At 40.5% G+C, this 23,501-nt stretch overlaps 1 protein-coding gene across 1 annotated transcript in view; it reads left to right on the top strand.

Moving 5' to 3' along the window:
- The first annotated feature begins 1,740 nt into the window (after nt 1-1,740).
- LOC135483077 (uncharacterized) overlaps nt 1,741-23,501 on the top strand; it is a 33,134-nt gene continuing 11,373 nt past the window's right edge. The window contains exons 1-2 of the mRNA XM_064763594.1: nt 1,741-1,863; nt 2,580-2,768. Of these exons, the coding sequence (XP_064619664.1) occupies nt 2,630-2,768 (139 nt within the window). The 5' untranslated portion in view covers nt 1,741-1,863; nt 2,580-2,629. The remainder of the gene's footprint in view (nt 1,864-2,579; nt 2,769-23,501) is intronic.

The following is a 23,501-nucleotide window of genomic DNA, read 5'->3' on the forward strand; positions in this document are numbered from 1 at the left end:
ATCGCTCGTTTGCGGGGACAATTAACAAAAATGATATGCAACGTCAATCTCACTTCTTGGTATTTTCCGCTGATGACAAATGAGTATGATTCGAAGTATTATTTCATTTTTTTTTTTACTTTCTTCGCAAAACCCTTCATCTATCATTAACAACACTGTGCTAAATACCTGCCAGATTGTGTGAGCCATATTTTACAAAAAGCGACAGAAGAAATTTACCTGTGCTTTCCTGTTATGGGTTGATGAGATACATGTAAAATCAAGGATTGCAAGGGCGTCTATATGTTGAATAGATGTGTGTGTTACGTATTGACGAAGTCAAAGCGACAAGAACATCACTGTGACAACAGACACCCTTCCTCTTCCACACTCCCCGGATGTCGTATCATAACACGCAATATCATGGATTGACGCATAAACTAGGTTAATGAAATAAACACGAAGATTGTATACCGTATCAACTATATATTTCATTATAAATTACATGCGTACATGACTTTGACGCAGACTAATGCTTAGAATGTCATGTTGTATGACATATTTGTTTATTCATATAACAAGTCATAACAATGTTTGACCAGTCCTTATGCTATTCCTTCCAGTCTGCCAACAAGAAAGGAACGCACCAATACCCGGCCGCTGGAAGAGTGTAGCAATTATCCTCGTCTGCAACGTTTTGGTACAATACAGAACTTCTCCCAAGTTGTCACCCCAAAGAGCGAAAATGCATTCTACATACCCACGTCTCGAGGGGTCTGTCAAACCCACGAATATATCAAGAGGCCGGGAAAAAGCCGACGAGACAGTTTCGCCCACGAAGAAAAGCCTAATGGATCAGATCAAGCGAGATTCGTGAAACGACATAAGACGCCTATTGAACCAGACTTTGGGACTAATGCAGATCCAAGCTCGATCGCCGCCATGACTTTGCGGCACCTCAAAACAGAGACTGAGTTTGGGTTCACCACCCTTAAGGAGATGCCCCACACGTGCAATAGCGAGTCACTCTTTCATCGGCCTACCAAGAAGAGACTTTCAGTGACAGATCAGGGGGTTCGGGGTAGTTGACTGTAACGAACAAGTTTATCAGTTATTGTTTTTAAATGTGACTGGTTCCGTTCAGGAACGGAAATAAATTGGACACTTTGATAAGTCGTAAAAAGTTTTGAAATTATTTCCCAGTTATGTTATAGCGCACTGAATACACTGTGTTCACTATTATAGAAATACTATGAATGGAAAGGTTTCATCGCATTGGTTTGCGTAATTACTGCAACGCAGCGAGAGAATATAATTTCCAGCGAGTCTGACATGTGTAAACCCCCTCACCTCCTCACCTCACCTCCTCACCGGACCTGGGGGGTAATTTTGACCCCTAATTAAAATCCCATACTCTAGGCCGCGGAAGTAAGATGGGGAAACCCCCTTTCTAAGCATATGCATGGCATCCAGAGATTCAAGCTTTTGATACTCCTACGTCATGATATATGGAGTATATTGGAAACAGATGCACGGGGACATCTTCGTTTTCTATAGGTAACGTATACACTTGGCATTATTGTTGGGTATGGATCGTCGTCAGAGACGAGACATCTATAATTCCGTGTAAAATTTCACCGCAGCCTGGTGCAAGTATTTTACACAATCGTTAGCAGCCTCATCGTTAAATCGATACCTTGTATAATAACCCCAGTTACCAATAGGGGGCAGCAATTCTCTCTCAAGGCTCTTGGCGGCGACTTACTCGATCATCAGTTTGACTGAACCAAGCGTTGTGCATGAGCGGATTACTACCGACGCTAGACAAGGAATACATTTTTTTGTAGTTTTTGCAGCGGGGTTTCGAGGAACATTTTCTTAAAGGTAGGTTCTTTTGGCGGGCCCATCTTTTGTAGCCAATTCGACCAGGCCTACGCCGATCGCAGACAAAGTGACCCATTGTCCGTTGTATTTGACAATATCAAGGGGTTCCTGGTATTAGGGCTACTATACTACCGCACGGTTGCAGACCATTCCATCTTGCTTGGCGTTCTGGTTCTCGATCATGGAGAAATCTATTCCAGAGAAGCACATAGCTGACATCAGTGGCCCCGGGAATTTAACAGAACTGTATCTCTCTATTCGTAATGGTTGCGACCAACGAGACAGTTTGGCGGACGTCACTTTTATGTTAGCCAATGAGCTCTCAGTGCTCTATACTTGCCAATTGTTCACTCTTAAAGACAAAATATCCTGCGAACGGCAAAAAGCATAGTACGAAAGTCTGTCATATTATGGATGTATAGCACATTATCAAGTCATGTGCTAATTCATTAACATGTACACGACACTCATAAATCATCTTCTATTACTCAGTGGTGGGGAAATCGGGAATATTTTTAAAGAAATAGTTGATGAGATAAAATTTGTATAGGCTACTTCGTACTTCGTCGTTCGTAGCTCCTCGTAAGGGATGCGAAACCTGCCTAATGTTTGAAAAGGCACAGGCCAGGGAACGCTGCCAGCTGTTGGCAACAAACTAGTTATTAACTTGAAGGTGATAGCTTTATACTAGTTTTGGTTTCATTGTATCCTTCCAGAAAGTGACCCGACCTCATCGTTATCGACTTGGCAGAATTTTGACCTAAAGATGGCAGTATCCATGGCAACGTATGGAGATGTCAAGGAGGTGATATTAAAGGCCCCGGATGACAGGGAGGCACCAGAAGTGGAAAAACTTTTACCATGGTTTCGGCACAAATCTGACCTGCTGAGGAATCTCAAAAGAAGTAAGTAAATTATTCTATACCTCAATCTTATTATCAGTAATGCCTTCTTCATAGAAATAACTTTGAAGAATTTGACTCATTTATCCATACATACATTTTTTCTGATGAAGTTAGAAACTACACAGGATAATACTGTTCATTTCATGGAGAAAAAATGTTCCCAGCATATGCGATACCGATGTCCGGTGTGCCAGTTGGGCAAATCTAATTCGATGTCGATAATTAAATTAAAGCGTAGAATACTAGAACGCATACAGATACTGGAGTGAATGCGTGATAAAATGTTCTCCTTTATCGAATTAAGTCATCAAAAGCGAATACGAATGCCAGCGGAGGTACTAAAGGGATGTTATAGTCAAACTACAATCTATGACGAATGATGTCAATAGGCAGGTTTAGCAACTCCAACGAACGACGTAGTACGAACTACGAAGGTCTGTGGTACCATCAAGTCCCCGTGCGAATTCATTCATTCTCGTAAGTCATCTTTTCTACTTAGTCGTAGGAGGAATCGGCGAAATCTCTTTTTTTAAATCGCCGATAAGATGCATTCACATACTTTGTTCATCGTCGTTCGTCGCTCTTAGTAAGGCTTGCGAAACCTGCCTAATCAGAGGATAGAATGAGGCTATGGACAACAGCTAGAGCAATAGGACCGTGATAATAGGGATGACAATGTTGATTTCCTGGCAAAAAAGATATTTTGAAAAGGACACATTTGACCGAATGGAAAGGCGCTCCCTATTTCAGGCAGTGACGACTCGGGGTTGGACAACGCCGCATTCCGATTCGACGAGTCTGCAACACTGCCGACAGATCTGTCCTTGGCCGTGATCAATTTACAAGTTCATCCTGCGACGCCTTTATCCTCACTTAAATGATCAATAATCATGTTATTTCATGATATTGAAATCCAAGTATTGCTGACTGATACTGCTTGTTGCGAGACAAAATCAATATCGTGACGTGTCTAATTGGATCGATTAATTGCTACTTGTCGAACACTTAGAAGCATGCCAATCATACTCCGAGGTTGTTGGAATCCTTTTTTTTCATAAATGACCAAATGATGACCAATACCAGTAGAACGCTTACTTTTAGTTCGGACAACGAAGAAACATCTCTGGTCATTGTCAAGTCTACCCTCTAATAGGGACGTTGAGATCAACGACTTATCAAGGATCCTTATTCGTATACTGATAAAACTCTTTAGAAAGAGTAACCATTTTGTGTACATTTCTTTCCGTATAAAATCAGTGATAAGTCCCCGATCACAACCTCCCTAGAAATCGAGTACCGGACCTATTCACCATGTGCCTTATCTCATTGCCGCCTCACCATGTATAGATAAAAATCATGGCTTCCCGCGGCGGCCACTCATTGCTATTTCTACAGTACCGGTATGTAAAATCTGTTGATAGCACTTATTGCTGTAGACATGGTAGATACCAGACGATAGTTCACATATTGGAACCTCGTATATCATACGTTAAATGTGCATTACTGCTATCACTGGTACTTCTTTTGTTGGATTAACTTTCTAATGAACGTGATGAATGTGTACAATATAATTATGTAATCAGTAGAGTGTACATTAATTTATCTAATATCCTGCCAACAATCATTATCACTTAGTCTTGTCTGTTATTGGAATCGAGCTATCACTTTCATGATAATGACCTGACCTTCGCACGAATATAAGCTGCGCTTACACCACGAAATATTGGTGGACCAATTGCACTTACACCACCACATTGCCGCGACAAATTGGTTCGGCAATCCATTGCCGATACAAATTGCCGAGCGAATTTGTCCCACCAAGCTTGATGGTCCAAATTCGCCCGGCTTGTTAAAAGTTCGGCTTTGTCGTGGTGTAAGCGCAAATGGATCGGCAATTAGCTAGTTAGATGGTTCGGCTCCAGGCGGCGCTTTCGAAATGGCGCTTTCTGCCAAGGCTTTCCGCGTTCTGCTTATTGTTTGCGCGCCATCTGTAGCCGGATTTTATAACTAGCTGCAGCGCTGGTGTAAGCGCTTGGTGGATTTTCGATGGTGCGGCATTGGTTCCCGAACCAAGATTGGTGGTCCATTTTCAGGTGGTGTAAGTGCGGCTTAAGTCATGTGTTTTGCCGCGAATCACGATGACGCACTGGCACGTTTTTAAAAGCAAAGCCAATAACGGAACGTTTAAAATGATTCGTTTTAAATTTTTTTTGGGCAAATTAAGGATTACTAAATAGATGTGAACGTTCTGAATGTCATCAAGGGTTATATTGATTTACTGTACATGTATTTTGGTAACTGCTTTTAAATACGTGTTCTAATTACCATTGCATATTTTATTATATATACATGTACATGTACTTGTTATTCTACGCATACGTATTCTGCGGGTTAAAAAACAAAACATCCCTCTTGAACACAGATGAATGCGCAGAAATATTATGCCCACCTCGAAGTTTCGATGATTATGATGTTACCTATATATTTTTGACTCGATAACATTTCCGGACTGGAGCTTTAGGTATTTGAGTTAAACATCTAACGAACAAAAGTATGAAATCACTTTGTTTCCTGCAGTTTATTCTGGGACAGACTCGGCCTGAAAAACCCTTTCATTGGAGTGAATGTTTTGATGGTTTGATATTTGTGATAGGCCTCACTCAATCTTTGTTTTGTAACAGTGGGAAATATCGAAGTTCGATTAATGTCTATTTCGGTTGATGAAACAGATTCAGCATGCATTTGCGATTTGTCAAACCGATAGCTGGATTTGAAAAAGATTGTGTTGTCCAAGTATACGTGATGTGAGAACTGATTTGTGAAATTCAGGATTAAAGTGGGCTATTTGTATATGAACATTTTGGAACATGGTGCATGTGATTATTTTCGTTTCAATTATCAAATAATAGCCCTTTGTCGAAGGGAATATGGATTTTTCTGGCATGAGGAATGTGATACCTCCCTTGGCCAATGGGATATTAGGCGATATCATTTTTCTTATGTTACGCTATAACCGTTTGTTATCCACGACATTATCACCTACTTGGCGGCTATAGAATGTTATTACTGCAGAAAAAGATTACCCGAAAAGGAATTGGTGTTTCGAAGGGGCAATGTGAACCCCTGGCTTTGTCATTTGTATTAGTCAGGTCATGTGTATGGTTATTTGATCAGAAATATGTATTATATGATTATGCTTTATTATATATGATTGACTAGTAATCTGCTATAGCACAGCCCCTTGGGGACGACTATAAAATACACTCTTGGAGGAGTAAAGGTTTTTGAGCTTTTGAAAATATGGTTTTTCGACAACACAAATATGCACCCCATAGACTGAGGTGTTTCGGTAAATTGAAAAAGTGTTCATGGTTTCTAAGATTCTGCAAAACCCTTTTAGAATTGAAAGCATTTAAAAACAAAAAAAGATTAAAACTCATTGAAAACCAAAATAAGCTCAGCAGCTGTTAATCCTAAAAAATGAATTGCATGGGAGTACTACCAATGATGTACTCTCATAGATGTTCGTGACAGCGAACATCTTTTCGACGTCAGAACTTCCTTAAGGATGTTTCGCTCTGCTCTACGATGATAGCCGAAGGATGTCAGTGAAATTTCCCGTTGCAGACGACACCTATAAAATCAGGATACCCCCGATGACCTTCAGTGATTTCGGATCAGAATACTGTACTTCCGGTCTTAGCTAGAATTTGCATGATTGTGGTTTTCAGAGCGAGTGTTTGTGTGCAGACTGTCTTCGGGATACAGTAACAGATTTTCTTTAGCTAGATCTTTTGAACATATACCAGAAACAGACTAGATAAGCTGAATCTGTCATGAGAAGTTTTTTAATGTTTTTCATTCTTTTCACCATCTTTCCCATACACCTGGCCTTACCGCGAATAATACACCGGATACTTACTGTATCAACTAAGCTGAAAACACGATTTTATTACTTTACAGCCCAACGATTCTTTTCAAACCCGAAGCAATGATATGTGGTCACTATCGGAGAGATTAGCGCAGTCAGAATCACTCGGTTTACAGCCACTTCCAGCGACACAGCTCCCACAATGCTCTTGCTAATTACATACTCGTCGAACATGTACTCAAATTTCTGCCAGACTCATTTGATTTACGTCATACCAGTTTGATCAAATGACCACAGTGACCAACATGTTTAGTCCGCCGTATCTGTCAGTGGCATTATGAGAAAAATCATCGGTGAAAGTATCGATTTTCGCGTCAATCTGAGAATAAACTGGAAAATAACTCGATTGCCTGGCAGTTATAATATAAATGGTACACCAGGAAATGACTTAACAAATAGCTTAGCAATAACGCTGTATACCTGGGTATGTGGTTGGGTCGAGCAAATCATACGAGCCAACGCATTATATCATTATCATGATAAATATACAAATGTATCTTGTTTATGGAAACGATCACTTTGTCATAGTTACCACTTGTAGTTGAAGCGAACATTGCTTTTTTTCAATGAATAACCTATTATTGTCATTGGCGTCATCGCCTTGGTTGATTTGTCCACGGGTAATAGCTAGCGGTTGAGTCAGAGTCAGCTGATCACTTTTGAACGGTCATGGTCGGTCAATATATATGATATCCCCTAATATTACCACACTAGCGTAATCCCTCGGTGGCAATCGGTCATCAAGCACTGTCATTACGGGAAAATCGTCGATTGATATCATATGATGCTATAGGCTATTCTGGCGCTGTTGAGGTAACATATGCCACAGGATGGTGACCAAATATACTTGTATTGGAAGTGATGATCCCTCATTCGCCCATTCACAAAAGTACACAATATATAATCTCTACGACTCAAGGACCTCCGATCAATATGGTAGAGTTTATTTCTTCATGTATCTTTACGGAGATCACAACGTAACTAGTTATTCAGTTTAGATGTTGCTGTGGTGAGAATAAAATGGGTTGGACTCCATCAGTTCATGAATGGATAATTTCTGGTGTCAAATGCTGGATTGACTTAGAGTAGAATATTCCTAGTAGAAGACCACTTTGCATAGGAGCGATGTAATGTACATGATGTATGAATCTGCGAAAGGCCCGCGCAAACCAGGGTTATTAAGCAAGATATTATTGTATATATTGCTAAGTCACATGCACTAGCCAGGTCGAGACCACCTGAGATATATAAAAAGGCAATGCTATGTCAAATAGTTCTGTTCACTGTTGAAAGCGCAAAGTTTTGTTAAGACGAAAGCCATTGAGGCGACAAAAATACACAGGAAACATAAAACCGCCACAAGACCCTAACAGTGGCAGACAATTTTTTTATGAACTCAAATTGACCTTATAACTTTACTCTATACATGTATGCTATGCTTATTTTGAACGTACTGTTATAGTAAATCTCACTGATCTGGCGAGCCAATCGTCTGACTAATGCGGGGACAACACAAAAAATTAAATTCATTAAAATCGGATTAAATGATTGGATTCAGTGAACAGTGAAATGACATTTTCATCAGTCTTTTCCCCTCGTTTGATAATGGTTTGCGAATACATCTACTAGTTTTGTCAAGATATTTATTCTTCGTCTCATGGACTGACTTTGCAGCTTAGACGCAGCTAACATGCTAAATATGCTAACAATATTAATGCCCCCCTGTGAGAAACCGGCGGCACTATGCTATGCTACTAACGACTTACCTACTTAATAAAGCAAACATTCATCGATAGAAAATTTTTTTCATTGGACAAATTTCTAATTCTCAGGCCTACTTTCTATGCCTTTATTGCACCGATGATACCAGTATTCAATCCATTCAATAAGTCCACGTTTCTAGCAACCCATCGTTACAGCACTGCTTACCATATCAGTGGTGCTGGAACTCGTTCTTAAATGTTTGAGCGAGAGCCTAATGATCTGCTTCAAGACACAGCATTAACAACCCTTCTTCCATTCCCGAGGGGCACCTAAGTTCTGCTCGGATTAATTATCAGCCACTTGTTTAATGTTCATCGTTTCTCCTCCGGACATAACAGTCATAATTGATATGACTTTCCTTTAAGGATATTTGTTCAAATGGCGTGCATGCGTTTTTCGCAAATTTGTCTTTTACTTTAGGCGCGATTTGGTAAATTCGCAAGTAATGGCATTTAAAAAAGTTACTAGGTGCAGTTGGTTACTTGCACCACCTTTAGTTAGCAGGACTTAGGTATCTCCTACGGGGACAAATTAGCACGCGGATTATGATCTTCCTTTATGAATAACTTCCATTCTTTTTAGTATCTTTGCGGATTGCCCACACTAAATAATACTCCATGTATACACCTTTCCAGAAATGGGGCGCTGAGTGTCCGAAATAGTGATGTCATAAGGGGAAACTAGGCCTTATGCAGGAGGGACAAAGGAGATAGTCATGGTTGACCAACACACTTGAATGCCTTCAATGACGACAAGGGGGAAAAAGTTAGTTCCAATGCAAGCCACCAATTTCGGGAAGCATGTATAAGGTTGTTAGCAGGAAAGCGTTAACCCTCTACCTACCATCAAGCATGGATTATACATGCTACCTTTAACATAACTAATGGTAAAGGGAAAACCGGACCCACCAATTGTAACCACAACCTCCCATTGCTTATGCCAGCCATGTCACAGGTCTTGCCTCTTCACATTTTCCAGTGCCATTACATTAAGGATCTTCTCTCGAGCCCGCGCTCGGTCCAGACAGAGATCATATCAGTTGTCTAGTTAATGATAATCTGATCCTGCGCTGTTTGTGTATTTGGCCACGAGGAATATGGTGACAAATCATCAAGTATGAGATATGTGCGGGGTCTGATTGGCAAAGATAGCCGTCCGAAGGGAAAGGAAAGGCTACAAATTCATTCATTGATGATTGGAGACAGCGCTATAGCCTGTCGCCTCCTCTCCTCTTCCAAACATCAATGATTGTTGGAGTATCACCGCGTCTGACTATTGTAATGAATTAACTTTCGACACGGTTTGAAGAAATAACTGGAAAAAGTGATATTTCTTAGAAATTGATAACTAACTGTTTCTTCGAAACGACTTTTTTAGAAGAGATCGGACAGCGAGAACGTTTCATCATAATCTAAACCATGAATTATAAAAATAGCGTCCATTGTACATGTAATGTATGTACTACATTTACCATCAAGTTTACGTTCTTCATCCCGATTCATCCTAACGTAATGTAGTGTCCTATATTTTCCACTTGGTCTGAACCATCAAGAAGCCGCCCATGTTGACAGAGGTGGCTGAACAGCGCCTGCCAACCTAATGGGGAAGAGGATGGATACATGAATACTGCAAGCAGACGGTGTTTACTCTACGCGATGGTGTCTGAACTATGAGGGGATCAGGCGCGGATAAATCACCTTAAGTTTCTCGTTAATGGCTTTTGACTTTCCTTATAAGAATACCGATAACTAAGGCATTTTAGGTTATTTTCATTCATTGGTAAAACCTGGGATCCAAGTTCCTGATTTTACTGATTATAATATTCCTGCGGAAAATTGGTCTGCGCGAGATTCATAAATCAGCTTTCATACTCAGTCGAACGAGGAATAGAATATGTCGGCACTTTGTTCTTAGTCGTCGTTCGAGAGAGCTGCGATACCTGTCTAATGCCTTGGCTGTCTGCGATCAGGAAGATTCCTTCAATTTAAGACTGTAATGAGTCAATTACCATCCACATCAAGATAATTGTGCATAATGTCAGATTACAGCTAATGACAGTGTGAGTGGGGGCTTTTTACCGAGACAATGACTGACAATTGCGCCAAAATGTAATAACAAATTCGATCAGACGGAGGAAGACAATCTCGCCTCCAAAACAAACCTCGTCGGTTGTTGGATTCATATGGCGACCTTAGTTTCATAGAAATTGCATTTATCTTGATTGGACTCCGGCTATATCTCATTACTAAGCATGACAGGTTTACCTCCCCAGAATGACAAATGTATTGAGAAACAATATTAACCAATACGCACCGACTATAAAAAATATACTGCAAGGTCCCGTAAATCCCTAAAATCTGTTTCTACTCGGAATTTAAGACTCGAGTAATTAATAGCTCTCTTCTGTATAACTTGTTGGAAGAGTATGAACCATAGAGTGTCGACGATACTCACAATACACGAGCTGGAGACGGTTGCCTTTGCTGACCGTCTCGTCAGAACTCTGGCATCTCGGCAGAAGCTAAACCGTATTCTAGACGTCTGCATGTAGATATCAAACATCCATTAACCATACCAAGAAATATCGATTTGTCATCGATACATCGATCGGGAGTTGTTTCACCTCCACGCTCATGGCGTCTGTGTTTATCGGGCCATATACCCAGTTTTGGCCACAGATTTCTTTCTATCAATGTTGAAAGAAAGTATCAAACGTTGCGAATGATTTTATATTTGGAGCCTTTGCTTTTTCTATACCGTCATTTATACGACGAATTCTACCATTGCGCGATCTTTTCTTTCTCTATCAACATACATTCAGGGTTGTTGAACAGTTAACTGAAAACCCTTTTATTCCGTTCTGTCCCACTAACGGCTTTTCTTTGGTCGTCTAATTGGTTTTTGGGCCTCTGTCTCAACGAGACAGTGCTCCAATTTCGTTTTGCTTAAGACAATTTTGGACAATAGGCCATCGCCAGGAAGACAATTTACTGTCCCGGACGATATGTTAAATGTCTCGATTGATCTAATAGCATTCAAGTCACGTTGATGTGAAGGTCTTAAGGTGAAAATGATTCCTGTCTTAAATACAAAGCTTGCCTCAACGATGTAACTATTCTCTAAGGTAATTACGTACTTTTATGACCTGGATAAATGGCCTTAGTCGTGTCCGCTCATCGATACTGGTATGTCTTCCCGCGCCCCGATGGCCTGGTACGTATTTTGGACAGGTGTTATCTAATCGCCGTTATCCCAATACATGTATATTGCAACGGTTTCATTTTTTAGACTTACCAGGGTGAGTAAGTCTGTGATAGCCGATAATTGATCCAATAACGTCGAACCCCCAAACGATTGCCCAACCGTGTTCCCGCTGGTGATTCGTTTAGTTTTCTTTTCAAAAACTAACATTTAAGTAGTTGACCTTTGATAACCAGAAGATAACCGCTAAGTTTCCTTTCCAAGAACTTACATTGAAGTGGTTGACCTTTGATTGGGCCATTTGGGGCATGTTGTTCTGGTTCAAGTGAGTTAGCTCTTTCATTTTATCTAATAGTAGACACACGTAAGCAAGCTCTAGCTTGTCACAGCACGATACAGAATGCAAAAAAACACACGATTACTTGAAGGCAACACTTGACCCGGGCCAATGACGATATGATTACACGTATATACATGTACACTCCAGACAGGAATGTTAACACCTGGTGACTTTACATTAATGGCAGCGACAAAATGGGGTTTCCGGTCTTGCTTCAAATATCCATTAGTATTGTTGATTATGGTTCGTGGTAAAGACTGAAAAGGCAGCAGGTTTAGATAGACTTAGTATCTGATATATCGTCACGGCTTTGTTATCATAATGCTCACCGCATTCAAACCGAACCAACAAAAGTGGAAAGCTACCCTCAGTGGTAGGCACACCTTCCAATCAGCGGCGAAACAGGAAGAAGACTACAAATACCAAAAGGTGATAATGACTTCGCCTTAAAAATATCCCGTTTGCATGCAACTGGCGGGATTGGGCTTTAATGCTTAAAACGACTCGTTTCCGGGATTGCTTCGCGTGATCCTCCTTACCAACAAACCACTGGAAGCTCAGAACCATAGTATGCAGCAACGGGCTTAACGTCGCGTCAAGACACTGCTTTTCGTTGTCTACAACGGAAATTATACAGATATAAGATAGGAAGGGTAGAAAGGAACGCCCGTGGCCAGGATTCGCTCAAAGCCACAAGACGGAAATGTCGCTTTTGGTGTTCTAACTTGCAGAAGCCATAGTAGATAGTGTTTAATTTTATCATCGATGACCTTTCTGTTAATCCAGTTGATCGAGCCTTTCAATCGCTACCAGGAAGATGTGATTGAAGCCGTTCATGTCGGATAAATTATCAAGGTCGCAACCGTATGCATGCCTAGTAAAGTCACCACTGTCACGACGATGACGGTCTCTGGTCCATGTGATTGAGAGGTGTCTTGTGGCGTATCTAGGATTCCCAGAGACAATCGAAAGCCCCTTGCAACACAGAGATATGCTGGTATATTAATCCGAAGCCCAATCTACCCCCCCCCCCTCCGCCGCGCGGTATCATTAAAGGAGAACGTCTGTGCGCGATGTATATTGATGAGCACCTTTGCCATTACATCGTGTTATTGGGATTACATCTACCATATTCCTGGTAATCTTACGAATAGCATTTGGTTCGTTGACATCCAACCTTATCTTGACGGGGCATCGGCGCTCATGACTTCCTAATAGCGTCATAGGCCGGCTGTCCCTGTGGCAAGCCCTAGTTATAGCCCCGATAACAATCCTCAAAGGCAATCCATTCTGCAAGCCCTGGCTAGTCACGTTTACAATCCACAAAGTTATTCCATGTGCAGACCCTGGCTAGCTAAAATATTGAGTTGATAGCTGAGCATCAAAAATTCGTGCTCATCTCTCTGACTGAAAATTCAAATTCCGTTCAAGTTCGATAAATTAAGCATGATTTAACCTCAGCGTGTTACGCCCAACGCGCCAGTTTGCTCGCAGCCTCAACATTGTGTGCGGATGATTGCCTCACAGCACAGCATTTATGTCATTAAAGTCTTTACCTCATGATATCAGGAGACTTTTAAGGCTTTGAAATATAGACGTTGATATCTGATTCCCGGTGCAAATTGCATTATGCCTTCGAGACGCGGTAAGGAATTCGCCCTGATATTATGCGTGCTCTTGATGATACGTCTTCATAAGTTTATGATTTGAGATTGCAAGGTTTCTGAATCGATAAGGCGTGTTCTATCGTGTGCTTTATCAAATCATCTGTAAATCAATAATACTGGGGGTTACGAAAATTACAGGCTGATGCATTTTTAGTGAAATATTCGAAACTTTGCAGGTTACAATGTAGCACTGTTGACAGTGTATTAGAATGAGGCACTGCACCTCGTTCTGGCGGCAGCGGTTAGGACTGAGAAGCAGAGTGATATTCCATTTCCAGTATCCAGCATAGCTATACATCTTCTAATACACACGGAGTTCTTTTCCTTCGCGGACAAACATAATATAGTACACAGCACCTTTGAGTCGAACGGCTATGTTGAAGCTGACGACCGTTTTTTGCACGATATCTGACGCAGAAAGACGGAAATGTCAGAAAACTTGACGTGCATGATTTCTAGACGATTAAAAGATTTGTATGTATTGAGAATATTTTCCTTATACGTATCGCTAATCTGAATGCGTCAAACTGCGTTATATATTGCACTAATGAGGTGTGGTTGCCTGCATTGGGTAGGAATAAGTGGCAAAAATTATTGCATTGTACGGTGGCTGGGAAAGGACATCATATGATTTTTTTTCAACATGAAAAATTGTTTTTCAGGAAATATCTCGATCGATGGACTTATTTTCTCGAGCGATCGCGCTAATATCTCGAGATAAATAACTTGATCGCCCGGCATAATATGTCGATCGTTCGATATAAATAATTCAGCACTTGTAATTCAGGGCAACCTCTGCATACTTATCATAATCTAAAAATTTTCACCTTTATAAATCAACGGATCTAAATACCCAGTCCGCTTTTGCCTTCTCAAATATAAGTGGGCAGAACAGTCATGAGCTACTTGCGTAAAATGCCACTGCAATACCTTCAAAGAGGTAAAGCTTCCATACTCAATTTGTCGAGTTTTTGTCAACAGCAGTGCCTTAGCAACATAAGCTGGTGTAACACAATTAGGATTCTCATATGCCTCCAGCTGCGGATAAGTTACAAAGCGTGTGTGTGTGTGTGTGTGCAAACACGAGATGGGTATATTGCTGGTGACATTACTCCGGTCACCTCTTTGAGACTGGTCGAGATCATCCGATCTTAGTGAACTCTGGATCAATAGGTTTGACCAGTCTTCTCGGAGCCCCTCTTGTCATCATTACCTCCTCACGAAGTAATCGGTCGCGAAGAGTCAGCATGCCGCTGTTCGGAATCTGAATAGGGGTAATGAAATATGCCTGGTCATGAATGCTGACGGTCAATATTTTTCAGCATGTCGAATGCACACTGAGATGTTGTTGTGGTATTTTTTGTGAATATTGTCGTTGAAAAAGACGTATGGTATCGGCTTTTTGCTATTTCGAACCAAATACTAGTACACAGACATACAGCATTTTAATGCAGACGAGTTGAAAACCCATGAGGCTAAAAACTAACTCTAATACGGATGATGATGATGATGATGATGAGAATTGTGAGGCTAAACTGGTCGGCCGACCTCGTCGCAGACGAGGGCATGGTGATAATCCATTTTGACAAAATGTGGCTTTTGTTATTCTTGTCACCAAACTGGCTACCTCATCGTTCTCTCGAATATCTCATCCAAGATTCATCACGCATGCATGCCCCTTGCCAGACCTTAATCATCCACCAGCAAGAATGTCCAATGAAGTGGTTTATTTGCTTCTGTTCAAGCCGATCTTTATTAAAAGATCGGCAGCATCAATATCAAGGCAGCAACCTACCTAATACCTATAGATCAAGATAAGCTGACAGGATGAACAAGGCTGGTCAATAGTGTAGTGGTACAGGCATCTGTTGTGGTCGAACAAAATTTAATGATTGCCGATCATTCTGCGATTACTGTTTGACCACACGAAAAGCCGGTGTGAACGGAACCATCAGTCAGACCACTGGAGGTCCAGGGATGAGATTATATTAAATCGTGAACCAAGGTCATTAGTTTATATACCCATGAGCTTTTAATCGTCATTGGTCAACAGCTACGGAGAGGCAACCGCATAGGCTACAGACAGGCAATCGCATTTCATTTGTGAGGCAATACACAATGTATATATTTATCATAACAGTCAGAATTTACTTGCTGTTGACATTTCCTGTGATCATGAAATATCCCAATTAGAATAGTTTCCCTTACAAGTCATACGCAGAACGAAAGAATGATCTAACCAATAAGAATGTGATATAGTCAGTGGCAACGATGAATCATGAGTGGATATCTCAAGAAGCTATAAAATTTGAGAAGAGATCAAGCAGTGGTTAAAAATGAATTATTCAACAGAAATGATGCAATATCTTAGATATTGTAATGAAAATATCCACAGTTTGGGGTAGTGTTTTATAAGACAGGCCGGAATACATGTATCGAATTGCAAAGACTACCATAGTTGAAATCGTCAGAACTATCCCTGTGATCATGGTAACGTGTTTAGTCAGGATCATTCCTGCCAGTAGTGAAATACAGACTTGAAATACACTAATTTACTTTTTTTTTCCTATATCACGAACCGAAACAAAGACCCACAATGGCACTGGTAGCATCAGGCCACCACAAGTTATATTTTATGAAACAATCTAAATTCTTTTGAAATGCGGTTTCCCAATGATTCTGGCCTCCGAGCAGCCTTTCATTCCGAGATGTACACCGAAGTGCTGTTTGAGTAGATTTCAAAATTGATTCATTATCAGATCTTGAGGCAGCATGGGGTGCCAGATCATAAACCTTATACAAGCCACACATGATTGATTGCCACTCGTGGTTTGAATTGATTTTTGAATCGAATTGGAAACAGTGTTCATTTGCCAGTTTGAATACTCTGTCATATCTTTGGTTGGAATTTGGAAGGTATGACATCGTTAGAATTTCACTGTCTTTATAGTTAGCATCAGGTTAAGAATTAATCAAAGAAAACAAAAAAGGAGGCAATGATATTGGTATTGTAAGGTGGCAGCTGGAGCCACAGAGTGTTTTAGAATGCCGTTTCGAGGCTCTTTGTTCTTCCACCACGCATCTTAGCTGTTTCTTGACATCTCGTAGAAGTTCTTGATGTTAGTAACTTTGATAGGCAATGTGATATTCGTTCTATTCGTGTCATAATGGCTTCTTCACTTACTCACATCTTACCGACATGATATACTTTTGGCCAAACTGACTAAGCAACCTGAACAACACAACCACTGGTCCACATGATGACCTGAGTGCCTTGACAATCTTCCTTGCGCAACACGATGTTTGGCATATCTTGTTTGTTAGTCCGTGGGAATAAACATGCTATCTTCGTTCCGAAAATGGATATACGGGAGTACATTATCTCATTTAGACCAGTCGTGCCATTTTTTTCCTCTCGCAAATGAGACTGTTAATTGACCTGGGCGCGCAGATGTCCTGTTTGGTATGTTATTCACCGACAAATTAATGAAGTCGTCTCTTGCAAAGGACATCAGGAAGGCAAACACCATTATCTGGCAAATAACAGGAAGTCAGGGAATTTTTGTTGCGGATTAGTATCGTGAGTCTGCTGATATAGGTCAAGTTATTATTCGATGCATCACGTTGCTGCAATGTGGTCAAGTGAATGTGCAGCCTACATGTAACTCACGCTGAAACGAGTCGTTTTACACATGACAGCCATGATAACGGCGATTAGTAGGCCTGATCATGCTGTATAGACCAATGTTTAGAGAAAGAGTGTCAATATTTGATGAGTGATTGCAAGATTTGGTTTCCGATCATTTACATACCAGCCGCTTCATTCTCTAATCATAACAGCAACATCCATAACATTCTCACATTCTTTCATCATGTTAACGAGGCATTTCGCTCCATCCTCTACGTGACTCTGTAGCTAGATAAACATTGATTAGCCCTGCTATATCGAGGACATAAACAATGTGATGTTGACAACTGGTCCGGTCCACCAGTAATTCATGTTCAATTATCAGTGATTACTTGTCGGCCGGGATGGCTCCAAGCCCTACTTCAGCATTTTATATGAAAGGAAAGGCGGTTTCTCGTAGATTGCTTTCGATTAAGAATGGCAGCTGGCAGGCATGCCTGTATGATTTCTTCATTCAGCAAATTCGTATGATGTAATCTCGTTTTATATTTCTAGTACGCGTATAATCAAAGAGAGTAGCCAATTGATCGAGTGTCAATGCTGTTATACGAAATGCGCTCTCTGCAGCAAGGACATGAATGCGAACTTGCAATTCGAGCCCAGCCTCGTACCAAGTCATTTCCGACTACCGCCAATTGAATGTAGCTCCGTCTTTGGAGCGCGATTGACCACTCCAATATCGTAAGATCTCGCAGATATATTATAAGTATAACGGTTTACTGAACTCAAATTTTGACCAAGACACTATATTTGATTTATTGTAAGAAATAAGTAGAACTTTTCCAATTAACCTTGATTATGGCCGTTAAAAGATGCAAAGATAGAGAAGAATGAAGTATTGGTAATATCGAGTCGATTCATCATTATTGTCAGTAACTTGCCTTGTCATTTTGACATGTAATAAGTAGTGACTCTTTAACATGTTTAAAGTGTCTAATTAAATTAACATATTTGAAGCGTCTAAACGAATTTTAAGACCAATTTTGTATTTTACGAAAATAGTTGTTGCGCGGCGAATGCGAAGCCACTGCTTTTATACTCTCTTGCAATTTACTAGTACCAAGAATTCATAAAGACTAGTCTTTATTTATTATTACTAGTACTTTACTGCAATTTTGAGTGAAACCCGCTGGGCCCGCTTTGGCCTACATTTTAGCTGTTTGGTTAGACAAACAATACCTCAAATTCGCTATCATTCCCATGAGGTTTTTTTGCAGCACTAAAATCAGTCCTTATTGTCATTTCATTTAGATCATCAATCCTGTGATCTAAATTCAGATTATCAATCCTGCGGTCTAAATTACCTGGTAACAGAAAAAATGACAGAAAATGTTGTATGGTAGGCGTCCATGTCGAATAATGAACAGTCAGATTTATAGCTCCTTCTAATTGCAATTAAACTACAGCTTGCCTCACCTGTCATTTTGACCTTAACTTGAATATCACAACGTGAAAGTCATTAATAAATAATGAATAATGATCAGAAACCTCATCAAATTTTCAAATGTCTTTGAGAAATCGGCAATCTCATTTCATCGGCCTTGAACTTAATGCAATACCGACTATCTGTCGATTGCCCGAATCCTAAACTGAAATAAGACAGTTTTCAGGCAACGCCTGTAAACAGATGGCAACCAAATACAAAAAATGGCGAAGAAATAATGTGCTTGTGATTGACGAGCATCGCATGCATTGGTTGCATAACGCTACCAAAGTAAACGTCATTAATGTTTTAGCTAACGGTGCTAACTTCTCAGGGTGGTGTATGATGCAAGTCATGTGCACGCATATTGTACATGACAAGCATTTCAGAGTTCTTCACAACGTACGAGACTTCGAACACAACTTAAACCGTTCTGGTACTTGTTAAAAGATACCTCGCATTATTTATGGGTCTGTCTTCTATCCTTGAGAAAACGGTGAGCCAATAAATATCCAATGGTACAAGATGGAGCCAGCATTATTTATTGATAATTCAGAAAATACCTCATGTTTCTGTTTGAAAGCTGGTTATTAGACATTAATGGCAGGTAAAGTGGGGTTCGGTCGCCTGAATAGAGCGGTGAAATAGGAAAGAGACCCTTTGGAGCAAGATGTGATTTCTTTGGAAAGTTGGGTTGAAGGATACGTAACTAGTACACGTATTTTTTCGTTTCATCGGGAATGGTGCACAACCTCCGTGCATGGCTTAAGGCTTTAAAAAACGTGAAAGCCTTCGACAACGGCCTTGAAATATAAAATTAGGTTGAAATATACAAGACTTTTAGTGGATATTGATATCTTATCCTTTGATATCAACCAAGATTCGCAATCAATGCGCGTAACCGCGGATCCGTGACTCTGCTGTTTAAAGCATTTGCCAGTATGCCTCTTTCATTTTTATTGGCTCACCAAGCACGCGCCTGCATGGTGAACGACATTTCCGCACTTTGCATGAGCTCAAGAGGTATCAGATGGGCCAAAGGGAATGAAAGCTTCGTTTCTCTCCACTTACTATAAGCTTTTGCAGCCATACCCGTTAGTCTTTGTTCTTAAGGTCAAAGATCACATTCCTCTCATATGCTTATCGTTTTTGCTCAAATGTTTTTTTTCCCGAAAAGGAACAATATCTTTGAAATGAAATGTCATCGTTATACTATGTCTATCTTTCCTTGCTGCCAATAAGGGCAACATGCTTCTTTACCGTTTTAGTATGCGGTTGCCTTTGCTCCTCGCTGTATAAAGGAAGTTCGTCTTCTGGTCTCCGCTATGAATATCAATATCAAAGGGAAGGATGAACGTATGCAGTGCTGGGACACCTTACGAAATATGAACCCCCTTTTAAAAAAACGTCATGTTGTTAGTAATAGAGAGCATGCATGGGGAACATAATGGGAGATTTGGGGTGAGACAGTCGGATAGCGCAGTTAAACACATTACGATACTCAATGCATGTCCACTCATATCGTGACCCTTCGTGATGACTGATAATTGGTTTTTGTCCAAACTTGCTCTAAATTATTATTTACCAATGATCAAAATAACCAAGCCATCCATCATAAGTTTTTTCGGGAACATTCGTCGTTGACATTTAAGTCGTTGAACAAGGTGAACATTTCGATAAGGAGTCACAAACACGCCGCTATCATGATTGATCGATTGAATTTCCAGATTTCTTGAAACCTACGACCTGGCAAGTAACACTTGTTGCGGACGTGGTGGACGCTTTCCGAGGTTTCAGCTGATTGTGCAGCACGACAGATGCATCTCGACCGTGTCCTATTATGTGTGGTTTTTCATAACTGTAAATTTGCCCGACATCACCGTTAAAAAAATTAAGTTGATAATACGTACATGTACTCTCAGTCCCAGTTCATGTTGATACCAGTATTCGCGGGTCAGTGGACTAAATTGACCGAACTGTACAAGGCATTCCAAAATGTTTTACGGTCATTGACGCCATTCCCTTACAGCAGTACCCTCCTCATCCATGGGTCTATATCAGCGAGAGAATTGTTTCACATTCCAGTCTTACCAGGAAGTTAGATGATGTTCAGCTATCACACGATAAACCAATGTGAAATGGTAAATCCTTGTGATTTCCCTCGTCCTTATGTTACACAAGAGGGACACGAAACTACCGTATATCAGGGACACGATTGAGTAATCTTTCTTTTATTTACCGATATTCACAATAAGCTGATTCAAAAAGGTCAATATCCCATGAGAATGCCCATTCTCTTGAAAGTTTCTTCTAGATGAAGCGTAATTGCCCGGTTTCCCCAGGGGTCGCCTGATTGGTACTATTGAGATGCAATACAAGAGAACGGGATATCGCCGTGAAATCGTAGACATCAATATGGATGAAGTTTCGTGTTCTCGAATTGGTAGGAGATAGCTCGGTAATGACACTTCTTATTCTCTGTAATGATCGTCTTTCCTAACATCATTCAATTGACAATTTCCTGACGGATATACATCTTTAGTACGTGCTTGGTTTCGAACGTGATTTGAGACGTAACTGATATCATTGTGATTCGCAAAATAGGGATGGAGTCAGGGCATGTTATAAATTTGAGAAGCCAAACCGACAAAACAGAACAATCGAATCTGAAACATACTTATTGCGTCAATACATGGAAGAACAAGGAATATGACATCTTGAAGATGCTGGTCTTATCCACTAGTTACTCAAAGTGACTGATAGGCGTTTCTACTTGTGCACAGTACTTACATTGAACCCGGATGCAGTGAACGTTGGATAAATTGAACCAAATTTCTTAAACCCGAAGGGTGATGCTGTGACGACGTTCTACTGTATTTGTGACAGGTGAAGACCGACCTCTGCCATCAAATAACATATCAAGCACGTCGACAAGATTTCATTAGATTTACTTCGATTTCTTCCATTATCCATCTTGTCATTCGGGTGATTCTCCCGTGAATAAACAACTAAACTAATTTGTGATGACAAGGTGGTTTGGACTCTACAATACAGTCAGTTTCGATGGCATACGTGATTGATGTGCTGGATGTATGGACTCTTGAACAAATGCTACATTCTACTGAGTTAAGTCATTCAGTCGTTCTTGTCCTCACAATACCAATCAGGTGTGCATGTAGGATTCTCATCAAAAATAACATTGAAATGACGAGGTTGGTTTAGGAAGAAGGAGGCAGCACTTTGACTGGCGACAAAATGGGTTTGAGATAGTTTTTGTTCGGCGGAATAGCATCACTCGAGAATATCAAAGAGAATTGATAGCCAACTGTGAGAATGGCGAGGGGATTGGGACTCCGATGCCCAGACGTGCAATTTTAGAGTTTCTGAAATTCGTTATCGCTCTCTCAGCATTAGTGGATTCTGATCACGATGCTGACTAACACGCCAACACAATATTCGTATGGAACTATCGATATTGCCTTAAACCATTTTTTCTACTCGCAGTAGATCGTAATATCCTGGAGAATACCAATAAATAATTGGATTGGCCAACAATATGTCTCAAAGGTCTCCGCACTCTATGACGGGTTATATTAATGTTTAGATGACCATAGGTTCTGTCAGTCTTTGAACATCCCTTTCGATTTTGTGTATGATGGCCACCAGGAAAGACATGAACATCGTACTGGCCGGGAGGAAATCGCCAATGAGACGAAGGTTGTTATAAATCTCTTTTTTCCACTTCATTTCTTGTCGCTATGTTGGAAACGCCCTAACATATGATGTTGGCATTTGGTGAAACATTCTTGAATTATTCATAACTGCTCGAAGTATTTGGTTGGGTTTCACTGAGTGAGCAGCGTAATACGAACTATGTGAACAATTCCGTGTTTTCGTTATTGATTATCGGTTTGACCAAATAGTAAGGTAGAAATCCTCTACCCGAGTACGGATACTGAGAGGCGTATACGGATCGAACTCAAGTTTATGTGAAGCCCGTTAGAATTGACACCTATGTAATAAAAGTACATAAGCAGTTTGTCTCGACCTCACTATAGAAAAATATCAGGTTTATCACGTAAAGGTCCTTTCCTGGGAACTTCAATTTCAACATGTAAATAGACGGTGTTATGTCAATCCTCTTGGCATTCTAATAATCTAGAGATCAAAAAGCAATCCGGTTCAATCATGAGACCTTCTATTCATATCACGTCTCGGGTGCTGACTGGAATTCACACTATAGAGCTGTGAGACATGATCTTTTGTAGGTTTTAGGAGAGATCGGTAAAGTTTTCAAAAGAAATCGTTGGTAAAATGCATTTGCAAACTTCGTACATAGTTGTTCGCAATTCTTCGTAAGGCTTGGGAAGCATATCGAAAAGCCCGCGGACTTACCGTAAAAACTATCTTCAGGAAAAGTATGACTTGTCCTTTTTATTTTATTAATTTACTGGCAGTGCACGTACTCTTGCACTTCTGCTGTACAAATGTACTTCGGAGATGATATCCTATCAGCGGTACAGCAATGGTATAACGTCTGTTTGCGTATCACTGGCAGTTATCATTGTCCCGTTCATTAACTTAACACGAGGTGTGAATTAGAATGGAGATACCTTCAACGCGTGTGAAGGATGTTACCGTATCAGTAATACCTTCTTGTCCGTCTACAATCAGATTACATACTAGGCCGATTTCGTAATCCTTATTCAAGAGCTACGA

Source organism: Lineus longissimus, chromosome 2, assembly GCF_910592395.1.
Source record: "Lineus longissimus chromosome 2, tnLinLong1.2, whole genome shotgun sequence".
NCBI classification, from domain to species: Eukaryota; Metazoa; Nemertea; class Pilidiophora; order Heteronemertea; family Lineidae; genus Lineus; species Lineus longissimus.